At 44.7% G+C, this 25,917-nt stretch overlaps 1 protein-coding gene across 2 annotated transcripts in view; it reads left to right on the forward strand.

The window, feature by feature from the left end:
- The window catches only part of PRKAG2 (protein kinase, AMP-activated, gamma 2 non-catalytic subunit), a 340,427-nt gene that overhangs the window by 289,637 nt on the left and 24,873 nt on the right, over positions 1-25,917 (forward strand). For both annotated transcript variants that reach the window (XM_011984322.1, XM_011984323.1), the window contains one exon: positions 9,320-9,423. In XM_011984322.1, coding sequence (XP_011839712.1) covers positions 9,320-9,423 — 104 coding nt within the window. The remainder of the gene's footprint in view (positions 1-9,319; positions 9,424-25,917) is intronic.

Raw genomic sequence — 25,917 nt, forward strand, 5'->3', positions numbered from 1 at the left:
GAGGTTGCAATGAGCTGAGATTGTGCCACTGCACTCCAGCCTGGGTGACAGAGCGAGACCCTGTCTCCAAAATAAATAAATTAATGAATGAATTTTACTTTAGTCAAGTGCTTTATATTTTTAAAAAATGTTGTAGATCCTTCCCCAAACCTGGAACCCAGTTACAGAGGTTCTAATCTTGAGAAAAGCATGAGACCTCTTCCAGCCAATGGGCATCCTCCAAAGTACCTGATCAGAACTTCAAAACTTCCAAGGCCATCACAACAAGGAGAGTCTGAGAAACCGTGGCAGCCAGGAGGAGCCCGAGGAGATGCTCCCAACTATCATGTGGAATCCTGGACAGGATCCTGGGACAGACACAGGACATTAAGGAAAAAATAAGGAAATCTGAATAATGTGGAGACTTCTGTTAATACATTGTTGGTTTTATTTTGTGTTTGTGTGTGTGACAGAGTCTTGCTCTGTCACCCAGGCTGGAGGGCAGTGGCACAGTCACAGCTCACTGCAGCCTTAGCCTCCTGGCTCAAGAGACCCTCCCACTTCAGCCTCCTGAGTAGGCTGGGGCCATAGGTGTGCACCACCACACCTGGCTAATTTTTTTTATGTTTTGTAGAAATGGGGTCTCACTGTGTTGCCCAGGCTGGTCTCAAAACTCCTAGCCTCAAGGACTCCTCCTGCCTCGGCCTCCCAAAGTGTTGGAATTACAGGTGGGAGCCACTGTGCCTGGACACATTCATTATTATTTTCTTGGTTGGTTAACTGTAACTGCTGCACCATGCTAATGCAAGATGTTGATGATGGGGGAACACACTTCCAGCTGCTCTGGAGGCTGTGTGCATGCAGGACAGGTACAAGAGCCCAGCTCTCTACACCTCCTTGGATGACGGAGGAAGCCCACGCAGGAAGCCCCAAGCCGCACTCCCACAGCTCCCCAGCCAACTAGGGGGCTGCCTGTGTGTGAAGGCAGTGCTGGAGGACCTGCTAGAAAGTCCAAGCCACAGCAGGCTTGGAAACTGTCTTAACTAGGAGATGGCTCCACAAGCCACCCACAGGTCTGTCAGCCACAGGTGGGTGCCTAACTGGCTGGGGCACAGCCTCTGACCACTCCTAACCTAGGATTGGATTATAACTCAGGGTTTGAAATAAATATCCATGAATCTACACTGACATGAATAAATGATCAGATAAATGAATAAATAACTCTCCTGTACATAATTATTTTAAACAAGGAGGTAGCGCGTAACTCCTGGCCATTAAGTGAGGGGTCCTAGTGACCTTAAAAAGGTTACTGTACATAAAGAAGGAGAGAAAGAGTACCTCTACTTGGAGAAACCTGACAAATATGACTTCACTCAGGTGATTAAGGTGATGAGTAATGTTGATTTTAGATACCCTAGATAGGATGGGATGAGAAGGCATGTGTACCCTCAATATGATGATGAGGATGGAGTGTGTCGCTCCCTGTGATGATGAGGAAGGAGCGTGTGCCTCCGCGTGTGATGAGGTCGGACGTGTCCCTCCGCGTGTGATGCGGCCGTAGCGTGTCCCTTCCTGCGTGATGAGGTGGGGGCGTGTCCCTCCGTGCGTGAGGAGGTCGGAGCGTGTCCCTCCCTGCGTGAGGAGCTCGGAGCGTGTCCCTTCCTGCGTGGTGGGGCCGGAGCGTGTCCCTCCCTGCGTGGTGAGGACGGAGCGTGTGTCGAGAATGGAGCGTGTCCCTCCGTGTGTGAAGAGGGTGGAGCGTGTTCCTCTACGTGATGATGAGAGCGAAACTGCGTAACCCAAAGATTGGGGGAAACCCTGTGTTAGTTAGTTCTCACACTGCTTTAAATGGACTACCTGAGACTGGGTGGATAATTTGTGAAGGAAAGAGGTTTAATTGACTCCCAGTTCTGCATGGCTAGAGGGGCCTTAGGAAACTTGCAATCATGGCGGAACGGGAAGAGGCATGTCTTTCGTGGAGCAGGTAACAGAGAGCAAGGGCAGAGAAAACGGCCTTATAAAGCCCTCAGATCTGAAAACTCAGGCACTATCACAAGAACAGCATGGAGGAAACTGCCCTCGTGATCCAATCACCTCCCATTAGGTCCTGCCCTTGGCACGTGGGGATTATGGGAACTACAATTCAAAATGAGATTTGGCTGGGGACACAAAGCCAAACCGTATCAATAATGTAAGATGATAAACTTGGAGGAGCCTGATATGGAGTATATAGGAACTGTTCCAGCTTTGCAACTTTTTTGTAAATCTGGAACATATATTTATTCAAAATACAATGTGAATTGAAATAATTGAGAAATCAATACATTAAAATGATATACTAAAAATATAATCTAACACTAAACTTAAGTTTTCAAAAATTCTGTAAGTTTGAACATTCCTGCCCTATTTTATTTTCCATTTTTATTTCACATATTCATATAGTAATAACATGTATAATATGTCTATAATCTGTGTACCTCTTTTATGAAAATTCTTGATTTAATTAATGAACAAAATATCTTCAGAGGTTTCCTTTCTGGGAGATGGTTTGTTACATTTTACTATACTTAGCGTCCCTCTTGATTTCTTGCTTTTGAATTTTAGGATGATAGATTTGGCAGGCAATTTGTAACTTAAATACTGGTTGAATGTATGCTTGACTGCCCTGATCTTTGGTTTTTGTATTGCACAAATCCCGCACTCAGTTGGCATGAGGAGACTGCGCATGCGGCTGCGTGAGGCGCGTCATCCTTAGCGGCGATGGCGGACCCAGACCAGAGCTGTCTGCGCCGCTCTGATGAGAGCTTGCTGTTTCAGGCCTTTCTTTAGCAGGGCCCTCACTGTCTAGTCTATCAGTGTTTTGAGAAATATGGGAATCATCCGTCCATCCGTTCCCTCCCTGACAGCCGCTGCTATTCATTCACGAACGCCGAGCTTGTCCTTGGTAGTGCTGGTGGCAGTGTGATGACAGTCAGTGTCCCCTCCATTGGTTTGCAGTGTCTGTGAGGACAAGGGTTGTGGTGGTTGTCTTCCCTGTGGCATCCCCGCCTCTCGCACAGTGGATGCCGCGGGTGCCTCACCAGAATCCTCCTGTCACACCCAAGTTCTCATATTTCAACATCTGTGCCCCAGGACATTCTTTGGCAACTGGGCTTGTGGGTAGAAATGCCAGGGGTCACGTCCCAGGAATTACCTGGAACCCAGGCAGGGCAGGAGGGGTCCTCCCCTGAGACAGCTCTGAGGTCTGTACAGCCTCAGAGCATCCTCCCTCGTAGCTTCACTCCAGGGTCATGAAGGTGTAACCTGCTTACTGGGCACCCTTTCTTTTGAGTTTTTCTCCCCTAACTTTCCCTGGTCTTGGGATCAGCTTTGGGAGGAATGTAAACTAAGACAATATGCAATAAAGATTTATAGACTGAATTAATTTATGGATTACTTGAGTAAGATACTGATCATTCAAATAAATTATCACCCAGGAAGGAAAAAATATTAGAAATACACAGTCACTGTTAACGAGATAGAAGGCGATAACTGATGAGGCAGAAGCACGATGCCATTAGCGTTCAGGGGAAGAAGTCATTTTAGATTTCCTTACTCTTTCCAGGTCAGGGCTGGTGACCCACCTGTGTGATCTCAGGTGATCCAGTGCTCACCCTGGGCTGATGCATAAGCTTTGAGGGTGGAGAACCGGTCATTGTGTCCCCCTGTGAGTAACCCCAGGACAGGACCCAGGACACAGGTCCTCCCCAGGTGCGCTCAGATGAGTGCACCACTGAGTCAGGAAAGTGAGCTTAATAAGGAGCTACTGGAGGCTGGGACAGAGCTTCAAATCCCGCTTGGGTCACTTCTTCACTGTCTGATTTGGGCCTTGTGACACAGCTTGTCCTAGCCTCAGTTTGCTCAGAGGTAAAATAAAAAACATGAAGCCGTATTCCTTTAGGTTGTTACATCAGTTAAGTGAGGTGATTTATTGCGGTACCTGGTCCATAATGAGCACTCAGATGTTCACTTCTTTTGTGAGAAAAGATGTCAGTTGAGGCTGGGTTGAAATTGAACAAGGAAAAGTCAAGGAGGAGGATGTTTAAGGTAACATGAGTGAACAAGGGAGAGGTCAAAGGCTACAGGAGACTGAGAGGGAGCCCGTTTGCCTAGACATGAAACCAGGAGGTGGGAAATAAGGCTGCGGAGAAGCCAGACGTGGAGATTCATAAACAAAACGCGGAGGCATCTGGACTTTATTCCTCATCAGGAGGGAGGCATTTGAGAGGGAAATATGCAGGAGGCAGTTGCAGTGACAAAACTCTGCATTATACATTGTGATATCCCAAAGAGAGGTCCGAATGAAAATAGACTTGGGAGTGGTCCACATCATTTGTCATGAAATTGGCAAACCAGCTGCATGGATGTCCACAGTAGGAAATACACAGAATTGTAGGGCTCCTTTCCACAGCCAAGGAGCTTGGGTAGTATCACTTGTTTAGCACTTGTTTTGCTAATTAGTTCATACAATACAATTTTTTCTTCTCAGATATTTCCCAAGTAGTTCAGATCTTCCTAAAATGCACAGATTGGTGTGGGCCGAATGGAGCTGTCAAAGATGTCTCTTGCAGATGGTATAATTTGAACTGACCCGTGAAGATAGGGAAGGATTTCGGCAGAACAGGGAAAGCGGTCGTGGCAGGCCGAGGGAAGGAGGGGGATCAGCTTGGCTAAGAACATAGCTTTGGAATCCAGAGGCTTCAAGTTCAAATTCAGGTTCCATGACTCACCAGTCATATCCTTGGGCCAAGGTCTAATGAAGGAGTTCACTGGGCCACAAAGAGATGAAGAAAGTATTTCAGACAGAGGATGCAGTAGTGTCAGGCCTTGTGGAAGAGACAGCAGAGGAGGAGGACTAGAAAAAAAAATAGGGGTTGGAGAAAATACAAAGCGGTAGTGTTTAGTACAAGAGGCAGGGAGGTTGGGGGGGCCAGGCCTCCCAGGTCTTATAGGTCAGGGGTCCCCAATCCTGGGGCCATGAACCAGCACTCTTCCCTGGCCTGTTAGGAAATGGGCTGCACAGCCGGAGGCGAGGGGTGGGTGAGCCAGCATTATGGCCTGAGCTGTGCATCCTCTCAGATCAGGGACAGCTTTAGTGTCTCATAGGAGCCTAAACCCGGTTGCGAACTGTTCCCATGAGGGATCTAGGTTGTGTGCTCCTGATGAGAATCTGGTGCCTGATGATCTGAGGTGGAACAGTTTCATCCTGAAACCACCCACTACCAACCCCCGTGGAAAAATTGTCTTCCACAAAACCAGTTCTAAGGACTGCTGTTGTAGGTGACTTCAGGGGTTTTGCCTTTATTCTAAAGCAGCTGGATTAGATTATATTTGCATCTGGCAAAATCTTCCTGGATGCAGTGTGGACAGCTGTGAAGATACGGGGGCAGAAGGATTGATGAGGAAGTTAGGATATCTAGGGGGGTGGCCATGGAGGCAGAGAAATGAGTGGATTGGAGGGATCTGGGGTGCAAAATCAAGGGATCGTGATAAATTGGTTAGGGTGACAAGAGGACAATGGCAAGGATGACTCCTACATTTCCATGATCGGTTGGACAGTGTTGCCTTTTCCTTATCAGCGTGCTATCAACCCCACAATACACTGTCATTATTTTTGTTTAAATTGTCTGTTAGGGCCAGGTGCGATGCCTCAAGCCTGTAATCCCAGCACTTTGGGAGGCCGAGCCATACAGACCACCTGAGGTCAGGAGTTCAAGACCAGCCTGGCCAACGCGGTGAAACCCCATCTCTACTAAAAATACAAATATTAGCCAGGCATGGTGGCACGCACCTGTAATCCCAGCTACTCAGGAGGCTGAGGCAGGAGAATCGCTTGAACCTTGGAGGCGGAGGTTGCAGTCAGCCAAGATTGAGCCACTGCACTCCAGCTTGGGTGACAAGAGCTAAACTCCATCTTAAAAAAAATAAAAATAAAAAATAAATTGCCAATTAACTTTTAGAGAGATTTAAATAATTTTTGAAAGCATTTATATGTTTGTCCACATCGTTACCATTTTCAGTGCTCTGTGTTCCCTGTGTAGGTCCGTGTTTCCATACAGCATTTATGTAATTAATACCTTTAAAATTTTTTTAAATTTCTGTCTGCTAACAATGAGTTAGTAGATACAAATATAGTAGCCTTTTTTTCTATTTGCATTTGCTTTATTGTACTTTTTTCATTTTTTTAAATTTTTTGTTGACACATAGTTGTACATATTTATGGGATACAGTTTGATGTTTTAATATATGTATATATTGTGTACTGATAAAATCAGGATAATTAGTGTATCTGTCACCTAAAACATGTATCATTTGTGGCAGGAACATTCAAAATCCTCCCTTCTAGCTATTTTGAAATATACAATACGTTATTGTTAACTATAGTCACCACACTGTGCAATAGAACACCAGAATGCATTCCTCCTGTCTGACTGTAACTGACCAACCTCTCATACCACCACCCTGTTCCCTCCCCAGCCTCTGGTAACCACTCTCTACTTTCTACTCCTGTGAGATCAACTTGTTTAGATTCCACAGATGAATGAGATGGTATTTGCCTTTCCATGCCTGGTTTATTTCATGTAGCACAGTGTCCTCTAGGTTCATCCTGTGGTCACAGATGTCAGGATTTCATTCTTTTTTATGGTTGAATAGTACTCTGTTGTGCGTGGGTACCACATTTCTTTATCTGTTCATCTTTTGGCGACACTTAGGTGGATTCCATGTCTTGACTATTGTGAATAGTGCTGCACTCAACATGGCAGTGCAGATGTGTCATTAACACTCTGATTTCATTTCCTTTGGGTATGCCCAGTAGTGGGATTGCTGGATCATGGGGTAATTCTATTTTTATTTTTTTGAGGAACCTCTGTACTGTTTTCTATAATAGCTATACTAATTTATATTTCATTCCCACCAATAGTTCAAAAAAAAGTGGGGGGGGGCTTCCTTTTCTCCATATCCTCAGCAACACTCATCTTTTGTTCGTTTTGTTTATTATAGCCATTCTAACTGGAGTGAGGTGATATCTCATTGTGGTTTTGATTTGCATTTCTCCAGTGACTAGCGATGGTGGACATTTTTTCATATACCCATTGACCATTTCTGTGTCTTCTTTGAGAAATGTCTATTCAGTTCTTTTGCCCATTTTTTAATCAGATTATTTGTTTTTTTGTTGTTGTTGTTTTCCTGCTGTTGAGTTGTTTGAATTCCTAATCTATTTTGGATATTAACTCTTTATCAGATGTATAGTTTGCCAGTATCTTCTCTCATTCTGTAGGTTGTCTCTTCACTCTGTTGATTATTTCCTTTGCAGGATAGAAGCTTTTTAGTTTGATATAATCCCATTTGTTCATTTTTGCTTTTGTTCCATGTGCTTTTGAAGTTTTATCCATAAAATATTTACCCAGACCAAAGTCATGAAGCATTTCCCCTGTTTTCTTCTAGTAGTTTCATAGTTTGGGTCATAGATTTTTCAATCTTTAATCTATTTTCCGTTGATTTTTGTATCTGATGAGAGACAGGAGTCCAGCTTCATTTTTCTGCATGTGGATATCTAAGTTTCCCAGCACCATTTATGGAAGAGACCACGCTTTGCCCAGCGTGTATTCTTGGAACCTTTGTCAAAAATCATTTGACTGTAATGTGTGGATTTATTTCTGGGCTTTCTGATTCTCTTTGTCTGTGTGTCTGTTTTTATGCCAGCATCATGCTATTTTGGTTATTGTAGCTTTGTAGTATATTTCGAAGTCAGGTAGTGTGATATCTTCACCTTTGTTCTTTTTGCTCAAAATTATTTTGGCTATTTGGGGTCTTTTGTGGTTCTATACAAATATTAGGATTTTTTTTTTCTTGTCCTGAGAAAAATTGGTATTTTGATAGGCATTGTGTTGAATCTGTAGATCATAGTGGGTAGTATGGTCATTTTAACAATATTCTTCCAATCCATGAACAGAAGATATCTTCCCATTTATTTGTGTCTTCTTCAATTCTTCCTTTATTTTTTGACAGTCTCACTTTGTAACCCAAGTTGGAGTACAGTGCCGCAATCTCAGCTCACTACAACCTCTGCCTCCCAGATTCAAGCAATTCTCGTGCCTCAGCCTCCTGAGAAGCTGGGATTACAGGCCCGTGCCACCATGCCCAGCTAATTTTTGTATTTTTAGTAGAGACAGGGTTTCTCCATGTTGGCCAGGCTGGTCTCAAACTCCTGATCTCAGGTGATCTGCCCACCTCAGCCTCCCAAAGTGCTACGATTACAGGCATGTGCCACCACACCTGGCCTGCTTCAGTTCTTTCATCAGTGTTTTATAGTTTTCACTGTAGAGATCTTTCACCTCCTGGGTTAAATTAAATCCTGAGTATTTTGGTTTTTTGTAGCTATTATAAATGGGATTTTTAAAAATTTCTATTTCAGATAGTTGTCTATTAGTGTATAGAAATGCTACTGATTTTTTATGTTGAGTTTATATCTTGTAACTTTACCAAATTTATTAGTTTTGACAGTTTCTTGATGGAGTCATTAGGGTTTTCCATATATAAGATTATGTCATCTGCAAACAGGGACAGTTTAACTTCCTTGTTTCCATATTTGGATGCCTTTTATTTCTTTGCCTTGCCTGACTGCTCTGACAAGGACTTCCAGTACTACGTTGAACAGAGTAGCAAGAGCAGGCATTCTTGTCTTGTTCCTGGTCTTTTTTTTTCCCCCTTTATTTTTATTTTTATTTTATTTTATTATTTTTGTGGAAACTGGGTCTTGCTATGCCACCCAGGCTGGTCTCGAACTCCTGGGCTCAAGCGACCCTTCCACCTCAGCCTCCCAAAGTTCTGGGATTACAGGTGTGAGCCAACGCACCCGGCCTTGTTCCAGATCTTGAAGGGAAAGCTTCCAACTTTTCCCCATTCGATTAGCTTTGTCTTTGTTTTATTAACCCCGTATTTAATTCTCTGACCCTGCTAAACTCATTCTTTTTAAATCTAGGAACTTTTTCTAGATTCTTTGGTATTTCCTATATAGAAAATCATACAGTGTGCAAGTAAAGACAGTTTTGCTTTTTCCTTTTCAACGTGTATGCCTTTCATTTTTTTCTCTTGCCTCATTGCCCCATCTGGGACCTCCAGTACAGTGTTCATAGAATTAGTGAGAGTGAGCATCCTTGCCTGGCCCTTGAGTCATACTGGGAAAACATTTCGTATTTCACCATGAAGTCTGTTAGTGGTAGGTTTATGTATATGCTCTTCATCCGATTGAGGGTGTTCTTTATTGTTACTGATGTTTTGCCTTTTTTTCTTATAGCAGAAGACTCAGAAAGTGGTGTTTACATGCGATTCATGAGGTCACACAAGTGTTATGACATCGTTCCAACCAGTTCAAAGCTTGTCGTCTTTGATACTACATTACAAGTAAGTGTACTCAGTTTTCATGAATTTTTTGTTTCACTTTTGGATGGCTACTGCTTTATGCAGTCATTTAAAACCAGCAATGCCACCAAACGTTTATTGAGTCCTTTGCACTATCAGGCACTGTGCAGAGGTTTTATCTGAATTCTTAACATCTGTGGCAACCTTATAAGAAATGTGCTATTACTGTCTTCTTCCTGAAGACAGGGAAGCTCAAATTATAGAGTTTAAGAACTTAAGTCAGAAAGCTTTGGTCAGGTGCAATGGCTCACGCCTGTAATCCCAGCACTTTGGGAGGCCAAGGCTGGCAGATTACCTGAGGGTCGGGAGTTGGAGACCAGCCTGGCTAACGTGATGAAACCCCATCTCTACTAAAAATACAAAATTAACCGGGTGTGGTGGTGCATGCCTGTAGTCCCAGCTACTCAGGACCCTGAGGCAGGAGAATTGCTTGAACCCGGGAGGCAGAGGTTGCAATGAGCCAAGATTATGCCACTGCACTCCAGCCTGACAACAGAGCGAGACTCCATCTCAAAAAAAAAAAAAAAAAAAAAACCGAAAGAAAGCAAGCTTAGTCCACAAGTTGTTGTTGTGGAATTTAAGGATCTAATCCACAGAGCTAGTACAAGATGGGGTTTTGAACACAGGGCTGTCTAATGTGTGTTAGAACCTAAGCTGTTCATTATTAAACTGTATAGCCTCACTCAGTATATCCTCATGGTCTTTCTTAGTTATTTAGTTGAACATATGATACATAAATTTGAAATAATAATGGTGAAAAAGAAGACAATCACTAAAATGGGCAATCTCTTGAGAGAAGAACCTTACCAATCTCTTTTCACAGAACATTTGAATCTTAACATTTTGGTATTAAAATTATGCTTGTTGCAATTTCCTTTATATCAATGTAACTTATAATCACATACGAAAAGTCCTAAATATTACACACAATACAGTGATCAAACTACATTCCATGTAATCAAATGTGTGTCTACCCACATATCTGTGCATATACGTTTAGTGTATTGTTTCTATATAAATATTTTCCAAGTAGGATTGTCCTCAGTCGAGTTCCTCAGAAGTAAATGCTAAACCAAGAGTTCACGGGCAAGTGGTTTATGAAGGATGCACTCCCAGGAGGAAGCATGAAGGGATCAGAGGAAGAGCGGGGCAGGGGAAGACACCCAGCCAGGGCCCTGCAAGGGCGGCCTCAGCCTGAGCCCTCGGGAGCTCCGGCTGAAAGGTGCCCTGGAGCGTGTCCAACCCCTCCCATAGCCCTGCCTTAGGTGATCCTCCCAGGCTCTTCCTGCTCCACCAGACCCTTTAGACCTCCCCAGGAACCCCCAGGTGTGGCCTGCTTCTGCTCCCACGCCCCACACCTGCCATGCATCCTCAGAGGGCTCCCCGGGTTCCTGGAGCCCCTTACGTGTATTCTGTGCCTGCCACCCAGGACTTACAGGATGACCAAAAATGATGTTGCTTTCGTTTAATTTCATTTTCCAATTGTTTCTTGTTAACATATGGAAATACAATTGATTTTTGCAAATTGGCTTTATATCCTTTGTCTTTGCTGAGTTCACTTTGGACCAGGTGACCTTCAGAGCCACTTTTAAAACCCTAAGATTCTCTGATTATTTGACACAAAGAGGAAAGCATGCAAATACAATCTTATAGTAGGGAAAATGGTAGGCAGTCGTTTTAAGAGATGCCGTCTCGAGAACTGTGACCACGTGTTTCAATAACAAAATAACAAGAAGTTCTGAATTCCCAAGATAAAGGAACTACTGGCTCAGCCTATTTCAGCCTCACCCCCATCCCCCAGGAGGTTTACTTTGTAAAATACCAGATCTTCTGACCACCGGCATTTCTACCAACATAAAAATAAGTGACAGTAGGCCGGGCACAGTGGCTCACACCTGTAATCCCAGCACTTTGGGAGGCCGAGGCGGGCAGAGCACTTGAGGTTAGGAGTTCAAGATCACCCTGGCCAACATGGTGAAACCCCATCTCTACTAAGAATACAAAAATTAAAATTATTAGCTGGGTGTGGTGGCAGGCACCTGTAGTCCCAGCTACTCAGGAGGCTGAGGCGGGAGGATCGCTTCAACCCAGAAGGCGGAGGCTGCAGTGAGCCGAGATCGTGCCACAGCATTCCAGCCTGGATGACAGAGTGAGACTCCAACAAAGCAAGACTCTCAAAAAATGACAGTAACAAGTAACAGCTGGTTTGACTTTTACCCACCTTTCCACGTATTACTCATTTTGGCTAAACCCTAAAGAAAATCGAATGAGTAATACATGAAAAATGCGATACCTTATGGATGTCCAAGATCACCGATCCAGTAAATATCACTTCCCTAATTAACAGGAGCTGTGAGCATCGTCTCCGGGAAGCCGTTTATCCTGTGAGGCTCTGAGTTTGAGAGGAGCTGAGATGCATTACCATGGAAATAGGGGGAGAAAGTTGTTTGGCATTGGTTAAGTCAGGGTAAAAGATGTATTTGCAAGGGGGTGATTTGAGTATTTTCTAGACACAGGCTGCAGTAATAGTTACTTACACACCCTCAAGAGCTAAGAAAGCAAACAGAAAATAGCCACGTACCCAAAACAACCTGAAATTAAATAAATCCTTGCATAGGCATATAACAGAATACTGCATACTGGAGAAAATGTTTGTCAAGAGTATATTCATTTATTAGGAAAAAAAAAGTAAGCTGCAGAACAGTACTCAAAATGACCACGTTACTCTGAGGGTACAACATCCTCAGAGCCATAACTGCTCTGGGGACCAAGGCGAGCCACTTGCAGGGAAGCTGAAAGAGTGTGTGCAGACAGGAGTAGACCAGAGCCCACGAGAGGAGAGCAGAATGGGAGGGTGTGCCGCCAGAATGAGGGGGGACGAGCAGTCTCGGGCTTGGCTTTTCTGTTTCCATCTTCAGTCTCTTGAGAGGCCGACTGGACTCCCTGCGGTTGGGTTCCATGAGATTCCCCTGGTTTAATACTGGAATCACCCTGGGGATCCGTGTAGATATGTCCTGGCCATCTCAGTCCTGATAAAGTGGAAATCAGATGTCCAGCTGGGAGGTCTGCCTGCTGGGAGATGTAATCCCCACTGTCCTCAAGAGCCACACTCTGCAGTGCCAGCAGCGGCCAGCCCAGCAGGAGAAGCACCTGTAAACCAAGCCCAGCTTTTTCTCCGTCAGTCAGTGGCTCATAAGGAGCTCCCCCGAGTCTGGGTGTGGATCGAGGTAGGGGAGGCACCAGTGGCAGAGCAGCTGCATCATGTACCCGTGCAGCGTCCGTGTGCTTCACAGGCCTGGGCAAGCCCCGTCTCTGCCTGGCGAGAGAGGGTTGCTGTGCACACTCAGCATTCGGCCTGGAGGGCCTGGTAGTTGCTTGTTTGCGATGGGGAGCTCAGGTTGCATGGTCTCTGCGTCTCATGGCTAGCTTGTTCAGTCTCTGCAAGGGCCTGGCGCCATCAGCCAGAACTGTTTCCCAGCGAAAGCCATCTGCAGGAGAAGGCGTGGTTGTTTCGGAGTTAATCTTCCCTCAAAACCCTCAATGTCTACTCTGTAAATTTCCTTTTGGTGGAGGCTTCCTACAGCATCCCTGATATCAACCTTGCTGGATCCTAAGGCTACACAGAAGAGCAACCTGGACTTGCCACATGCCTGATCTTGCCCCAGGCCTCTCTGAAAACAGCTTTTAGTGTCACTCAGTACCTGTGTCAGAGTAGCACACACACATGTGGTGCACGTTGCCTCCAAAACACCTGCCTGGTGGTTGTAGTGGCAGGTGGAGTGTGGAGTGACAACTTGAAGCTCTCATTGGAGGGGTGTCTCCAGTGTTTCAGGCCATTCTGGGGTGTGAGACCGCTGGTTCTCTGGGGTCTGTCCCTCACCCTGCACATATCTCACAGAGGCACCTAGAGCTCTGCTACTTCCTGCCTGTCCAGTCCAGCCCACACTGCCATCAGCGCATGGGCCAGTGTGGCAATGTGCAGTGTGAAGATGGCCAGCTTCTCTGCAGACCATAATAAGGTACAGAGCGGGAGTGCTGCAGCCTTGAGACACGTGGGTGAAAGTGTCCTGTTGCCAGGTAAAGCAGACTCTGTCTGGGGGTCCTTGTAGATTGGTATAGAGAAAGGAGTATGTGCCCAGGCAGGGGCTGTAGGTCCCCCAAGATACTACATTGGGAACAGCTGCTGCAGTGACAAGTTCACTTTTCCGATTGAAGGGGTCCCTCACCTGTATGTTCCTCAGGGGCTCCAGGAGGAGTGTCCTCTGGGTATGGAATGTGCAAGTGGCACTTGACAAATCCGTGCCAGTGCCCCTGTCTCCCTTAGCCTGTGGATTCCTTCTGTATAGTTCACTGTGCCACAGAAGCCTGGCATCTCAGCCTTATTAAACACGGACTCAGCAGTGCCCTGCACTTCGGGCAGTCAACCAAGTGAGCGGTTAGAGCCACTGCCGGCTACGTTTGCAAAATGTTAACAGACAATTACTGGTGAGACCGCTCAGAGCAATCAGTCCCACCAAACGGGTGTTAAATTTCTCGTCTTTGTCCTGACTTACTAGCACCGTTCCCATACATACTTCCTGGGTTTCTGCAACTGTGAAATGGCAAGATCTCACAGTTTGTTTGGCGTATAAGTGGTTTCGTCCCCTGCTGCATGCTGAAACCTGTCCCTAGTTACAGGTCAAGGGGCGGCAATGGCCGGCTGGGGTTTTCTTTGGGAGGGTGAGAGGCCTGCGCTAGGCGTCTGCCCCATCCTGTCACTAGGCTTTCGAGTAAAGAAAGGTGATTCTCAGACACTGGAGAGCTAGCCGTTCCCACTGCCATGGGAGGCTCGGAGGAACTCCCGGATCTGGAATCTCACCTTCATCTGAGTCCAGTCAGACGTCCCTCTGTCCGGTGCCGGGGTCCCGCTCCTTCCAGATCCATGCCCGGCTTTCCCATCAAACCCAGAGATGCCGCCAATTCTGCCTGTGCATCCACACCCCGCAGAGTTATGCTTTGTGTTTGGTTTTGGAAACTGCCCTGTAGCTACGAGAAATAGATTCTCTGGGGACTACCATAGAGGCTGTTGGGTTCTCTGTCTGTAAGTGCAGGTCCCGTACCCGGGCTTGTGGTTTTCTCAGAGGCCCCAGCATACTCACAGGAGGCTCTCACACTGAGTCCTTTGGTCCTGGCTTCTGTGTCAATGGCCAGTACAGTGGCCATGTGGGCCCTGGCACCCAGATGTCACCACAGTCACAGATGATGACTTGTTTAGTCACAGTGCCATGGCCTGCCCTGGATTACAGGAATCTGATTTCCCACTGACAAAGAGCTCAACACTGTGTTAAACCCACTGATGGGAAACCAATTCCAAGTCCTCTGTTTCTAGGAACCAGTCTTGGCCGTTTCTTTTCTTCTTCTTTTTTTTTTTTTTTTTTTTTTTTTTAAGATAGGGTCTCACTCTGTCACCCAGGCTGAAGTACGGTGGTATGATCTTGGCTCACTGCAACCTCCACCTCCCAGGTTCAAGCAATTCTTGTGCCTCAACCACCCAAGTAGCTGGGATTTCAGGCGCCCACCACCACACCTGGCTAATTTTTTGTATTTTTAGTAGAGGTGGTGGGGTTTCACCATGTTGGACAGGCTGTCCTCGAACTCCTGGCTTCTTGACCTGTCTGCCTCCGCCTCCCAAAGTGCTGGGACTACAGTTTTGAGCCACCGTGCCTGGCCATGGTGCCAGTTTCTTGATCAGTCAAGGTTCAGTCAGGAGACAGAAGCCACACCAGTTATTTAAACAGAAAAAGAACATAAGCAAATGTTAACTGGATCTAAGTTAACTTGTAACTGAAAGGATAAATAAAGACCTCTAAGGCAGTGTTCTCGAAGTCTGGTTCCCAGACCAGTAGCTCAGCATCAACTGGAACTTATAAAAACACAGCTCATCGGACCCAATCTCAGACCCGAATCTGAAATGGGGAGATGAGGCTCAGTGACCCACATTTTACCATGATGCTGAGTCTGATGTACTCTACAGTGTCATGGAGGAGAGGGCATCCTGGCATGTGCCTTCTAGCTGGTGCTTATGTCTCTGAGTGGGGGGCTTGAGGAAGCTCATTTCGCACAAAATGGGAAAACAACAAACTGTATTCAGCTGCTGCTCCTACAGTGCCCAGGTAAGGCATTGCCTGGGTGGAACTCACGGGAGCTGCAGGCAGACAGGAACCCTGCTGGCCGCTGACGGGAGGAGCAAGCTTCCTCCTGCTCCGGCTTTGAATCCCTCCCTAGACTCCTTTATTGTCAGAGCCTGAAATAGAGCCAGCTGGCAACACCGAAACAGGGCCTACAAAGTCCCAGCATCACGGAGCCAAGTTAGAGGGGTGGACATGGAGCCAAGAGACAGTAACTTAATGACTGGCACAGTAGAAAGGGGGGACATCCCATTCCCTTCCAGACAAGCCCAGGAATTCAGAGAAAGATAGGCATCAGTTAGTGTATTAGCCCGTTTTCATGCTGCCAATAAAGACATACCTGAGACTGGGTAATTTATAAAGGAAAAGAGGTTTAATGGACTCACAGTTCCATGTGACTGGGGAGGCCTCACAATCAAGGTGGAAGGCAAGAAGCAAGTCATGTCTTACATGGATGGCAGCAAGCAGAGAGAGCGAGCTTGTGCAGGGGAACTCCTCTTTCTAAAACCATCAGATTGCTAGGTGTGGTGTCTCACACCTGTAATCCCAGCACTCTGGGAGGCCGAGGTGGGTGGATCACTTGAGACCAGGAGTTTGAGACCAGCCTGACCAACACGGCAAAACCCTGTCTCTACTAAAAATATGAAAATTAGCTGGGCTTGATGGTGGGTACCTGTGGTCCCAGCTATTCGGGAGGCTGAGGTAGGAGAATTGCTTGAACCCAGAAGGCAGAGGTTTCAGTGAGCCAAGACTGCACCACTGCACACCAGCCTGGGTGACAGAGCAAGAATCTGTCTTTAAAAAAAAAAAAAATCAGATCTTTTGAGACTTGCTATCGTGGGAACAGCACGGGAAAGACTTTCCCCATGATTCAGTTACCTCCCACTGGGTCCCTCCCACCACACGTGGGAATTATGGGAGCTTCAATTCAAGATGAGATTTGGGTGGGGACACGGCCAAACCACATCAGTTAGTGATTCCAAAAGATGACACCTCAAGAATTATGAGAGGCCCAAAAATAAATAAAATTTCATAATGAAATTCTCACACCCTAGGATTGGTGGGGGAAGCATTAGGAACGATCTAGGCTTTTCCTCACAGTGGCAATGTGACTTCTTTTAGTAACACTCTACAAATGATAGCTTTATTTTTTTTAACAAATGTTTTATTTTATAAGAGTTGTAGATTTACAGAAACATGGCAAAGCTAGTACAGAGAGTTTGCATATACCCCACATCCAGTTTAATTTTGACATCTTGCGTTAGTGTGGGTCTATATTTGTCCCAGTTAATGAACCAGTGTTGATACATGATTATTTGCTAAAGTCCATGCTTTCTTCAGATTTCCTTAGTTTTTACATAATGCCATTTCTGTTGGAGGATCCCATCTAGGTTACCCCATCATGTCTCATCATCATGCCTCCTTAGGTGAGACAGCTTCTCAGACAGACGCTCCCTGTGTTTGACACCTTGATGGTTTTGAGGAGTGTCGGTCAGATATTTTCTAGAATGCCCTCTATTGAGATTTGCATGATTTATCATGATTAGACTGGGAATGTGGCTTTGGAGGAGGAAGGCCAGAGACAGGTAAAGTGCCCTTTTCATCACACCATCTCCAGGGTGCTTACTGCCTGCGGGACTTACCACTCTCCATTACCTGGCTGAGGTGTGCCAGGAATTTCCACCATGAGATTCTTCTTCTTCTTTCTCCTTTCCATGCTGTAGTCCCAAGAAGGAAGTCACTACCTACAGCCCACACTTAGCCAGTGGGGAGTGACGCTTCACCTCTGTGAGAGCTGAGCAGCTACGTGAGTTCGTTGAGATTTTTCTGCAAGGGAGATTTGTCTCTTCTCCATCTATTTATTTATTCAGTCATTTATTTCAGTATGGATTTATGGATATTTATTTTATTCTTTGGGTTATAATCCAGAACAACTTCATTTTGTTGCTTACATTATTCCAGGCATTGTGATTTTGAATAATGCCAATAAAAACCAAGCAAGTATCCAAATAAGTGGCTGTTTACCAAGCACTTTTTTTTTTTTTTTTTTTTTTTTTTTTTTTTTTTGAGACAGACTCTCGCTCTGTCACCCAGGCTGGAGTGCAGTGGCACAATCTCGGCTCACTTGAAGCAGTTCTCCCCACCTCAGCCTCCTGAGTAGCTGGGATTACAGGCAGGCACCTAGCTAATTTTTGTATTTTTAGTAAAGGCTTGGTTTCACCATGTTGGCCAGACTGGTCTCAAACTCCTGACCTCAAGTGATCCAACCACCTCAAAGAATGAGTAGAGAATATAGAATGCAGAGCACATGATCAAAAGTAAAGTAAAAGGAGAGCTTGAATAGGAGGGAGCTGCCCAGGACAATCCTAGTTTAGTGTTAAAATTAAGAGGCACAAAGGGAAGGGGCGCTTGATTATTTTAAAAGCAAGAAGGAAAGAGAAGTCCCAGCCCTATTGTTCCAGGCTGATGCTGCTGATGTCAACAAAGAGAAAACAGAACTGTTCAGCTTAAATTATACTTTGTTCATTATCAAGGAAAATGATCTTCAAAGTGGAAGAGGTAAAGTAATAGTGATTCGAGGAAACTAAAGCCCACAATAGTTGTGGAGAGCACCTGTCAGCACAAACCCTGTCTCATTTCGATCCAGATGAATCACATTCTAGCATCAAAGGGAACTTACAAAGGAGATTCCTAATGTTCGTGGTATTGGAGGAATTGCAGAGAAGAGATCTGATTTCGGAGGCCAGAGATGAAAGAGCAGATAGATTTCTCAAAAAGCAGAGGCTGGGGAATGTAGTATCAATCCCAGCTGAGATATATGAATGAATGCAATCTGTCATGAATTGACCAAAACAAAATTTACAGGAGATTCACCTGCCTTTCTTTTGTGGCTGTTGCATAGATGGCCGTGCCACAACAGGCACATCTGGATTCCAGCTAGACTAGGCTGGCAGAGCCTGGCACGAGGTCCCAGAGGATGAGACGCAGAGCTGCAGCTTGGCAGCCAAGTGAACAATTAATGTTTAAATCTCGATCAACCTGGAGTAAGGTTTCTAATTGTGTTGGATGCCTCTCGTGTGCCATTTCCAAATCCATTCACGTCACCTCATAGTCCAGTGCTCCCTACTCTGTGCAGGGACAGTGGGACGGCCCTCAGCTCAGGACCATGCCATGTGCCCCAGCTTCCTCCACCAGGGGAGGACGGGAGCCAGCAGCTACATGCAGTCCTAGGAAGATCTCGCTGGCATCAGCATCAGTGGGCCCCGCGGCGGCGGCTCAGGAACGCGTCCTGCACTGACTCACCCACCCACCCGTCTCCTTCCTCCCTTCCTGTACTTCTGCTCCCTGGCATCACATTCCCAAATACACTCTGCCTTCTGGGGAGCCCCAGCTGAGAAACTGGGGGTACGCCAGAGCTTTCTTGTGCCCCACGCTCTTCAGCTTTGGAACGATGACTTGAATATTGATTTTGTTGATGGCATCATCTAATTTACAGATGACTTGAAACCAGGTGGGATAGCTGATAGTAATGGAAATGCAGAAAGATTCCTCAGTATGCAAAATTATACATAGGATCACTTGATATGGCATCAAGGACAGAAGAAATGAGAGCATGTGAATATTCTAGAAAAGATGAAAACTGGCTGAGAACCAGGGAGGGAGAATGGCAGCCCCTGCCACACATGGGCTGGGGCTCGGGAATGTGCTGGAGCAGAGCAGACTAGTGACTGAGAATTTTTCAAAGCAGTATTAATAATGTCTGTCAAGTGGTACCAAAAAACTGACAATAAAGACATAGTCTCCTGCTCCTGTGCCTTACTTACTCTTGTCATATTCCGCAGAAACAACCTGTTGAGCCGTTGAACCAAATACACTGAGTCCATAAAACCTCCCAAGAAAAGATGCGTGGGAATGTATTACTTGAAATTTTATATATCACTTACGTTCAACCTGTAGACCGCTACATCTAGAATTCCATAACAGAAATTATTTTTAAGAATTTGGAAGGTACTAATATCATTCCATTCCTTCTAGCTACCAGTGCTGATAAAGAGAAATCTGTTGTTTTTTTAAAATCCCCAACCTTTATATGTGATTTTATTTTTCCCCCTTGAAGCTTTTGTGGCTCTCGCTTTCTACCTGGTACCCTAAGATTCCATCATCATGTGTCTTGTGGTCAGTTCATGGTGCCAGGCAGGTGACTTCCCCCTGGAACCTGACGCTCTTAGTATCCAGGTCTCTAGTCCTTGCATTGTTTCTTTTTTAAATTTTTTATTTATTTATTTTAGAGATAGGGTTTCACTGTGTTACCCAGGCTGGAGTATGGTAGTGCAGTCACAGCCCACTGCAGCCACCAGTTCCTGGGCTCAAGCGATCCTCCTGCCACAGCCTCCCAAGTAGCTGAGACTACAGGCGTGCACCACCACATTCAGTTAATTATTTTATTTTTTGTAGAAGCCGGGTTTCGCTATGTTGCCCTGATGGATCTTGAACCCCGAGGCTCAAGCGATCCTCAGCACTGCGGCCTCCCAAAGCCACCGTGCCTAGCCTTCCTTACATTCTTTCCTCAATTGTTTTCTTCCCAGTGCTTGCTTTTCTCTGGAACTTCATTGAGCAGCTCTGAGACCCCCTGAGTTGATCTTTAATACTCTTTTCCCATCGTCTTTTCCATTTCTTTCTGTTCCACTTTTTGGAAGATTTTTTTTCCCCTAACCGTTCTAGTGAGATCTGTATGAAACTGGGACTTGTGTGACTTCAGCATTCAGGGCCCTGTCAGATGGCTGCCCATTCATTCATAATTAAGAGTGACCGCTAACAGTTGGCATGGACACACCAAGTTCACACGTGGGCTTCTTGCTTGGTGGGCTTCACTGAAGAGCAGTAGCCAGCCGTCTTTTTCACTGGAGGCCACATGTTCCTATCTGTGTGTTTTCTTTCTGGAGCAGTTCATTTCCTCCAGAAAACAGTCCTTCCATGATGATGGTGGACAGCTGCTCCTCTGAAGTTGAAGGAGTACTGGGGCATGGAGGGGCACGGAAGATGAGTTCAGGGAGGAAGGAGTCATGCAGCTGGCAAGGGAGGCCTGGGCCTGGACGGAGAAGAGTCTCGAGGACCATATTTCAGAAGCTGGACCCTTCTTGATGCGGTAGATATCAGCATTAATTTTAAAAGCTTCACAATCAATTACTGAAAATCAGCGTGAAGCTGTGTAGAAAGCAGTAAGGCATCAGAGGAACCAGCTTCCCATTCTGGGAACACAGATATGCACCTTGGTAGAGACTGCCAGAGTCTCTTAGAGCAGCTCGGGCTTGCCCACTATTCTAAAAACTTACCTCTCTATGAAAATTTTATTTCCCATCTTTTCTTATCTAATTATCACATTTGCTTGTTTGAAAATCCTATTAAAATGTAAATTTTAAAATTAATCATAGTTCGAGCAAATTGCATATCAGTTAAAAGGAAAGAAATTTTCAAAGGTACTCAAGACCCCTGACAGGATTTTTCCTGCAAATTAGAACCAGATTGTATTAGTCCTCTTTGTATCCTGTTTATTAGTTAATTGGAACACCCTGTGCCATCTGTAATTATGGAGAATTTTCCAAGTGTAATTTTAAATTGCTTTATAAACAGCTCCATGCATGTGTTCTTAAAGTCAAGTTTTAGAAGATTTCATTATTGCGAAGATGGTCGGCAAAACCACAAGTGTCAGGCCCCTCACGAGCTCGCCCAGGACACTGCTTTTTAATGCATTGTATGAGTGTCTTGTACATTTGGAATATTATATGAGGTCTTTGAAGGATGGAACTGAGACTTCCTCCGTGACCTGCAGACAGGTCAATGGTGTATGTGGGTGAAATTAAAAGAATAAATCTTTCATCCCAGCACTTTGGGAGGCCGAAGCAGGAGGATCACTTGAGGCCTAGAGTTTGAGACCAACCTGGGCACATGGCAAGACCCCATATCTACAAAAAGATTTAAAAATTAGCCAAGCATGGTGGCATGTGCCTGTGAGCCCAGCTACTCAGGAGGCTGAGGCAGAAGGATCACTTGAGCCTATGAGGTTGAGGCTGCAGTGAGCCGTGATCATACCACTATACTCGAGCCTGGGCAACAGAGTAAGACCCTGTCTCCAAAATGAAAAAAAATAAATAAATTTCTGTTGGCTTCTGGTTTGGTCAGTATAGGGTGGAAATTTTAAGCATTTGTTCTTCTTGGCTGTTAATGCTGAGTACTATACTGAATATCTTCAAATACTAGTCCATTCAATCCACACCCTACACCTGTGAGGAAATATCCATTAGCCCCATTTTATAACAGAATGTTGAGGCTCACAGAGGGTTAAGTGACTGAGTGGACACCACCCAGCTGGCGGGCGAAGGGGCCTGTGGGAAAGCCTTGGTGCTTGAGGCCATCAGGAAAATGAAGTGAGCTGCTGTGCATGTGATTTCAGTTTGAGAAATGAAGCAGTGTCCGTGTTCTGTAGAGATACGCATTTTATGTGGAAAACAAGAAGCTGAAGTCCAGTAGGTGTAGCACCTTAGCTCGTTGACAAGCAGCGGGATGGCGTCTTAATTCACTCCATGTACTTCCGTGAGCCCTGGTTGTTTTACCTTCTGTTGCAGAAGAGATACCACTTTTCACATTAAATTCTTAACATGCTCTTTGCCCTTGAACTACTGCTTCACTGGGACTTTTCTCTCTAGAAACCTTGCCATTGGGCTGGGTGAAGTGGCTTGCCTCTGGAATCCCAGCACTTTGGTAGGCAGAAGCAGGGGGATCACTTGAGTTCACGATCCGCCTAGGCAACATAGCGGGACCCTGTCTCTACAAAAAATAACAAAATAAAAAGCTGGCTGTGGTGGTGTGTACCGGTGGTCTCAGCTACTCAGGAGGCTGAGGCGGGAGAATCACTTGAATCCAGGAGGTTGAGACTGCATTGAGCCATGTTCCTGCCACTGCGCTCCAGCCTGGGCAACAGAGCGAGACCCTGTCATTCATACATACATACATCGATCTGTCTATTGGACCGATACTGTCTGAAATTAATTCCTCCCTCCGTCCCTCCTTGCCATTGACCATGCAGCATCAGTGTCTTTCATCTCAGAATTAACTTGGTTCAGCATGCGTGATCAGTTTCTAACATCCGTATTATTACCCCGTATAGTTTCCATACATGTATTTGCCACCTTAAGAATTGGTGTTATGCAGTTATTTCCTGTTTGTGTTGTTCACAGTGGCCTCACTGTAAACAGTAACTGCAGCATTTGGGGGGCTAAACGTTTTCGTAGCAGATTAGTCTGAGAATTTATCATAGGGAAGCAGGATTTTTTTTCTGAGTCTGAAGTAACAGTCATCATATTTGAGTGTTAAAATTAAACCCCTGCTTTTGTTGGTGTCATTCTTTTAAGCTGGAGGTGTGATGAGGCTCACTGTAGTGTAAAAGTGTCCATTAAAATCTGTTGGATCTACATGTGATCATTTGTACAAGGTGTAAACATTAAATATCAAAATATCAAAATATTCACAAACTAAGCTAATAACAATATTTATTCTTGGATTTTTTAAATTACTACATCATTTGACCAGAGATTTTTGATTGTAGATGTCCACTGTGCTCAGTCATTTATGTCTTGAAACTGGATACAATAGTCTCTTCCAGAAGCTTCTAGAAATGTGTCCACTAAAGGAAGGCCTCTTGTTTGGCTCTCACATGGTCTCTTCTGTGGTTTAGATCCATTGGACTCGTCCGCCCTTATTAGAGAAAGGCAGTCCTTAATAGGATCCCAGGACTTGGGTCATATACAAGGTTCATTTATTTACTTTCTATATTAACAATTGCAATTAAACCATACAATAAATGCCTAGAATAGCATTTAATTACTGTTTAGTCCATTTTCATTTCATGCAATTACTGCTATAGTTAGGTTTGTCTACCATTTTGCTATGCGTTTTTTATGTTTTCTATTGACTTGTTCTTTTATTCCTTCTTCGCTCGATTTAACAAACTATGTTTAACCCATTTTTCTCCTCTGCTAGCTTTTTAGTTATACATTCTTTTTTCATTTTTGTGGGTACATCGTATGTATATACTTAAGGGGTGCATGAAATAATTTGATACAGGCGTACAATGTGTAATAATCACATCAGGATAAATGGGGTGTCCATAACCTCAAGCATTTATCATTTATTTACATTACATACACCCCAATTATTGGTTATTTTTAAATGTACAATAAATAATTGTTGACTGTAGTCACCCTGTTGTGCCATCAAATGCTAGATCGTATTCATACTGACTATAATTTTTTATCCACGAACTGTCCCTACTTCCTGCCCCCCCCACACACCCCTACTACCCTTCCCAGCCTGTGGTAATCATCATTCTACTCTCTATCTCCATGAGCTCAGTTTTAATTTTTAGCTCCCACAAATGAATGAGAACATGTGAACTTAGTTATACATTCTTTTGTTAATCTTTCAGAGGCTATCTTACAGATTACGTAGCATCTTTGACTTACTACTCTCCATCTTTTAATAATAATTTACCATCTCCCAAACAATGCAAAAAAAGTATACAGAAGTTAAATCCTCTCCTACCCTATGTGCTATTGTTGTATATTTTGCTTCTATATAAGTTATGAATCCCACAGGATATCATTACTCTGGCTTTACACAGTATTGATTTATGTTTACCTACATCTCTGCCCTCTCCTGTGCTCTTTGTTCCCTCCTACAGTTCTGTGCAGGTCTAGAATCTTTCCTTCAGTGCAAAGGACTCCCTTAAGTATTTCTTTTTATTTTTTTGAGACGGAGTCTTACTCTGTCACCCAGGCTGGAGTGCAGTGGCATGGCCTCAGCTCATTGCAACCTCCACCTCCTGGGTTGAAGCGATTCTCCCGCCTCAGCCTCCTGAGTAGCTGGGATTACAGGCGCTCACTACCGCACCTGACTAATTTTTGTATTTTTGGTATAGATGGGGTTTTTTCACCTGTTGGCCAGTCTGGTCTTGAACTCCTGACCTCAAGTGATCCACCCGCCTCAGCCTCCCAAAGTGCTGGGATTACAGGCATGAGCCACTGCGCCTGGCCTCCCTTAAGTATTTCTTAATGCTGGTTGGTTGGTGACAATTTTCTCTGTTTTTGTTTATCCGAGAAACCTTATTTTGCAAATCCTTTCTGAAGGATGTGTTCACTGAATGTATGCTCTAACCTAGCTTGGCAGGTTTTTTCTTTTAGCATCTTAAAGTTTTCTTTCTGTTGTCTTCTGACCTTCACAGTTTCTGCTGGAAAGTCAGCTGTCAGCCTGATTGTTACCCTTTTGAAAGTGAATGTGTCTTTTTCCCTCTGGCTGACTTTCCCTTTACCTTTGGTTTTTAGCATCTTGTCTATGACATGCTTAGTTATGGTTTTCTTTGTGTTTCTCTTACCTGGGATTTGTTTGATTCTTCTTGATAAATTTCAGCTTCTTGTTGAAATTCACCTGTGTGAAGATGATGTGGGAAAAGCCCTCAGAAAAATTGCAGAATGAATGTGGTGCTCAGTTCATAGCCTTCTTTTCTTTCAAGAATTGTGGCTCCCAGAATCCTCCCTGTGTTGATGCCCTCCAGAGCCTTCAAATAGTGTTTCCTGGCTTTTGTACAACTTGTATAGTTGTTTTCAACTATTTCATTATGCCAAACTCGGAACTTTCTGGAATAGCTTTTCAATACCTATGGCTACTTAGGGTTTCATGAATGATCCTCATGAATGTTTTTTAACATTTATTTTCTCTGCTAAATCTGTCATTTTGAAGGAAACGGTAAGCAATTTGTGCTTTTAAAAGATGCCCCTGGCCAGGCGCAGTGGCTCATGCCTGTAATTCTAACACTTTGGGAGGTCGAGGCAGGAGGATCACTTAAGCCCAGGAGTGTGAGACCAGTCTGGGCAACATAGCAAGATCCTGCCTTTACAAGAAAAAATTATCTGGACATGATGGCATGTGCCTGCAGTCCCAGCTTCTTGGAAGGCTGAGGTGGGAGAATTACTTGAGCCTGGCAGGGGCAGGTGGGGGCAGGGTGCAGTGAGACTACAGTGAGCCAAGGTCACACCACTATACTCCAGCCTGGGTGACAAAGTGAGACCCCGTCCCCAAAAAAATAAAATACAAATAAAACATAAAAGGTGCCCCCGTTCCCATTCTATTCCAACCAGTTTAGCAAACTTACTAGATATTCAGTGTGTTTTAAAGTCTATTTACATGCGACTTTTCCACTATATTCTTCTATAATATATTCTAGGACCACGATCAGAGATGCCCAGGGTACAAATAG

The sequence above is a fragment of the Mandrillus leucophaeus genome, unplaced genomic scaffold, assembly GCF_000951045.1.
Source record: "Mandrillus leucophaeus isolate KB7577 unplaced genomic scaffold, Mleu.le_1.0 Scaffold266, whole genome shotgun sequence".
NCBI classification, from domain to species: Eukaryota; Metazoa; Chordata; class Mammalia; order Primates; family Cercopithecidae; genus Mandrillus; species Mandrillus leucophaeus.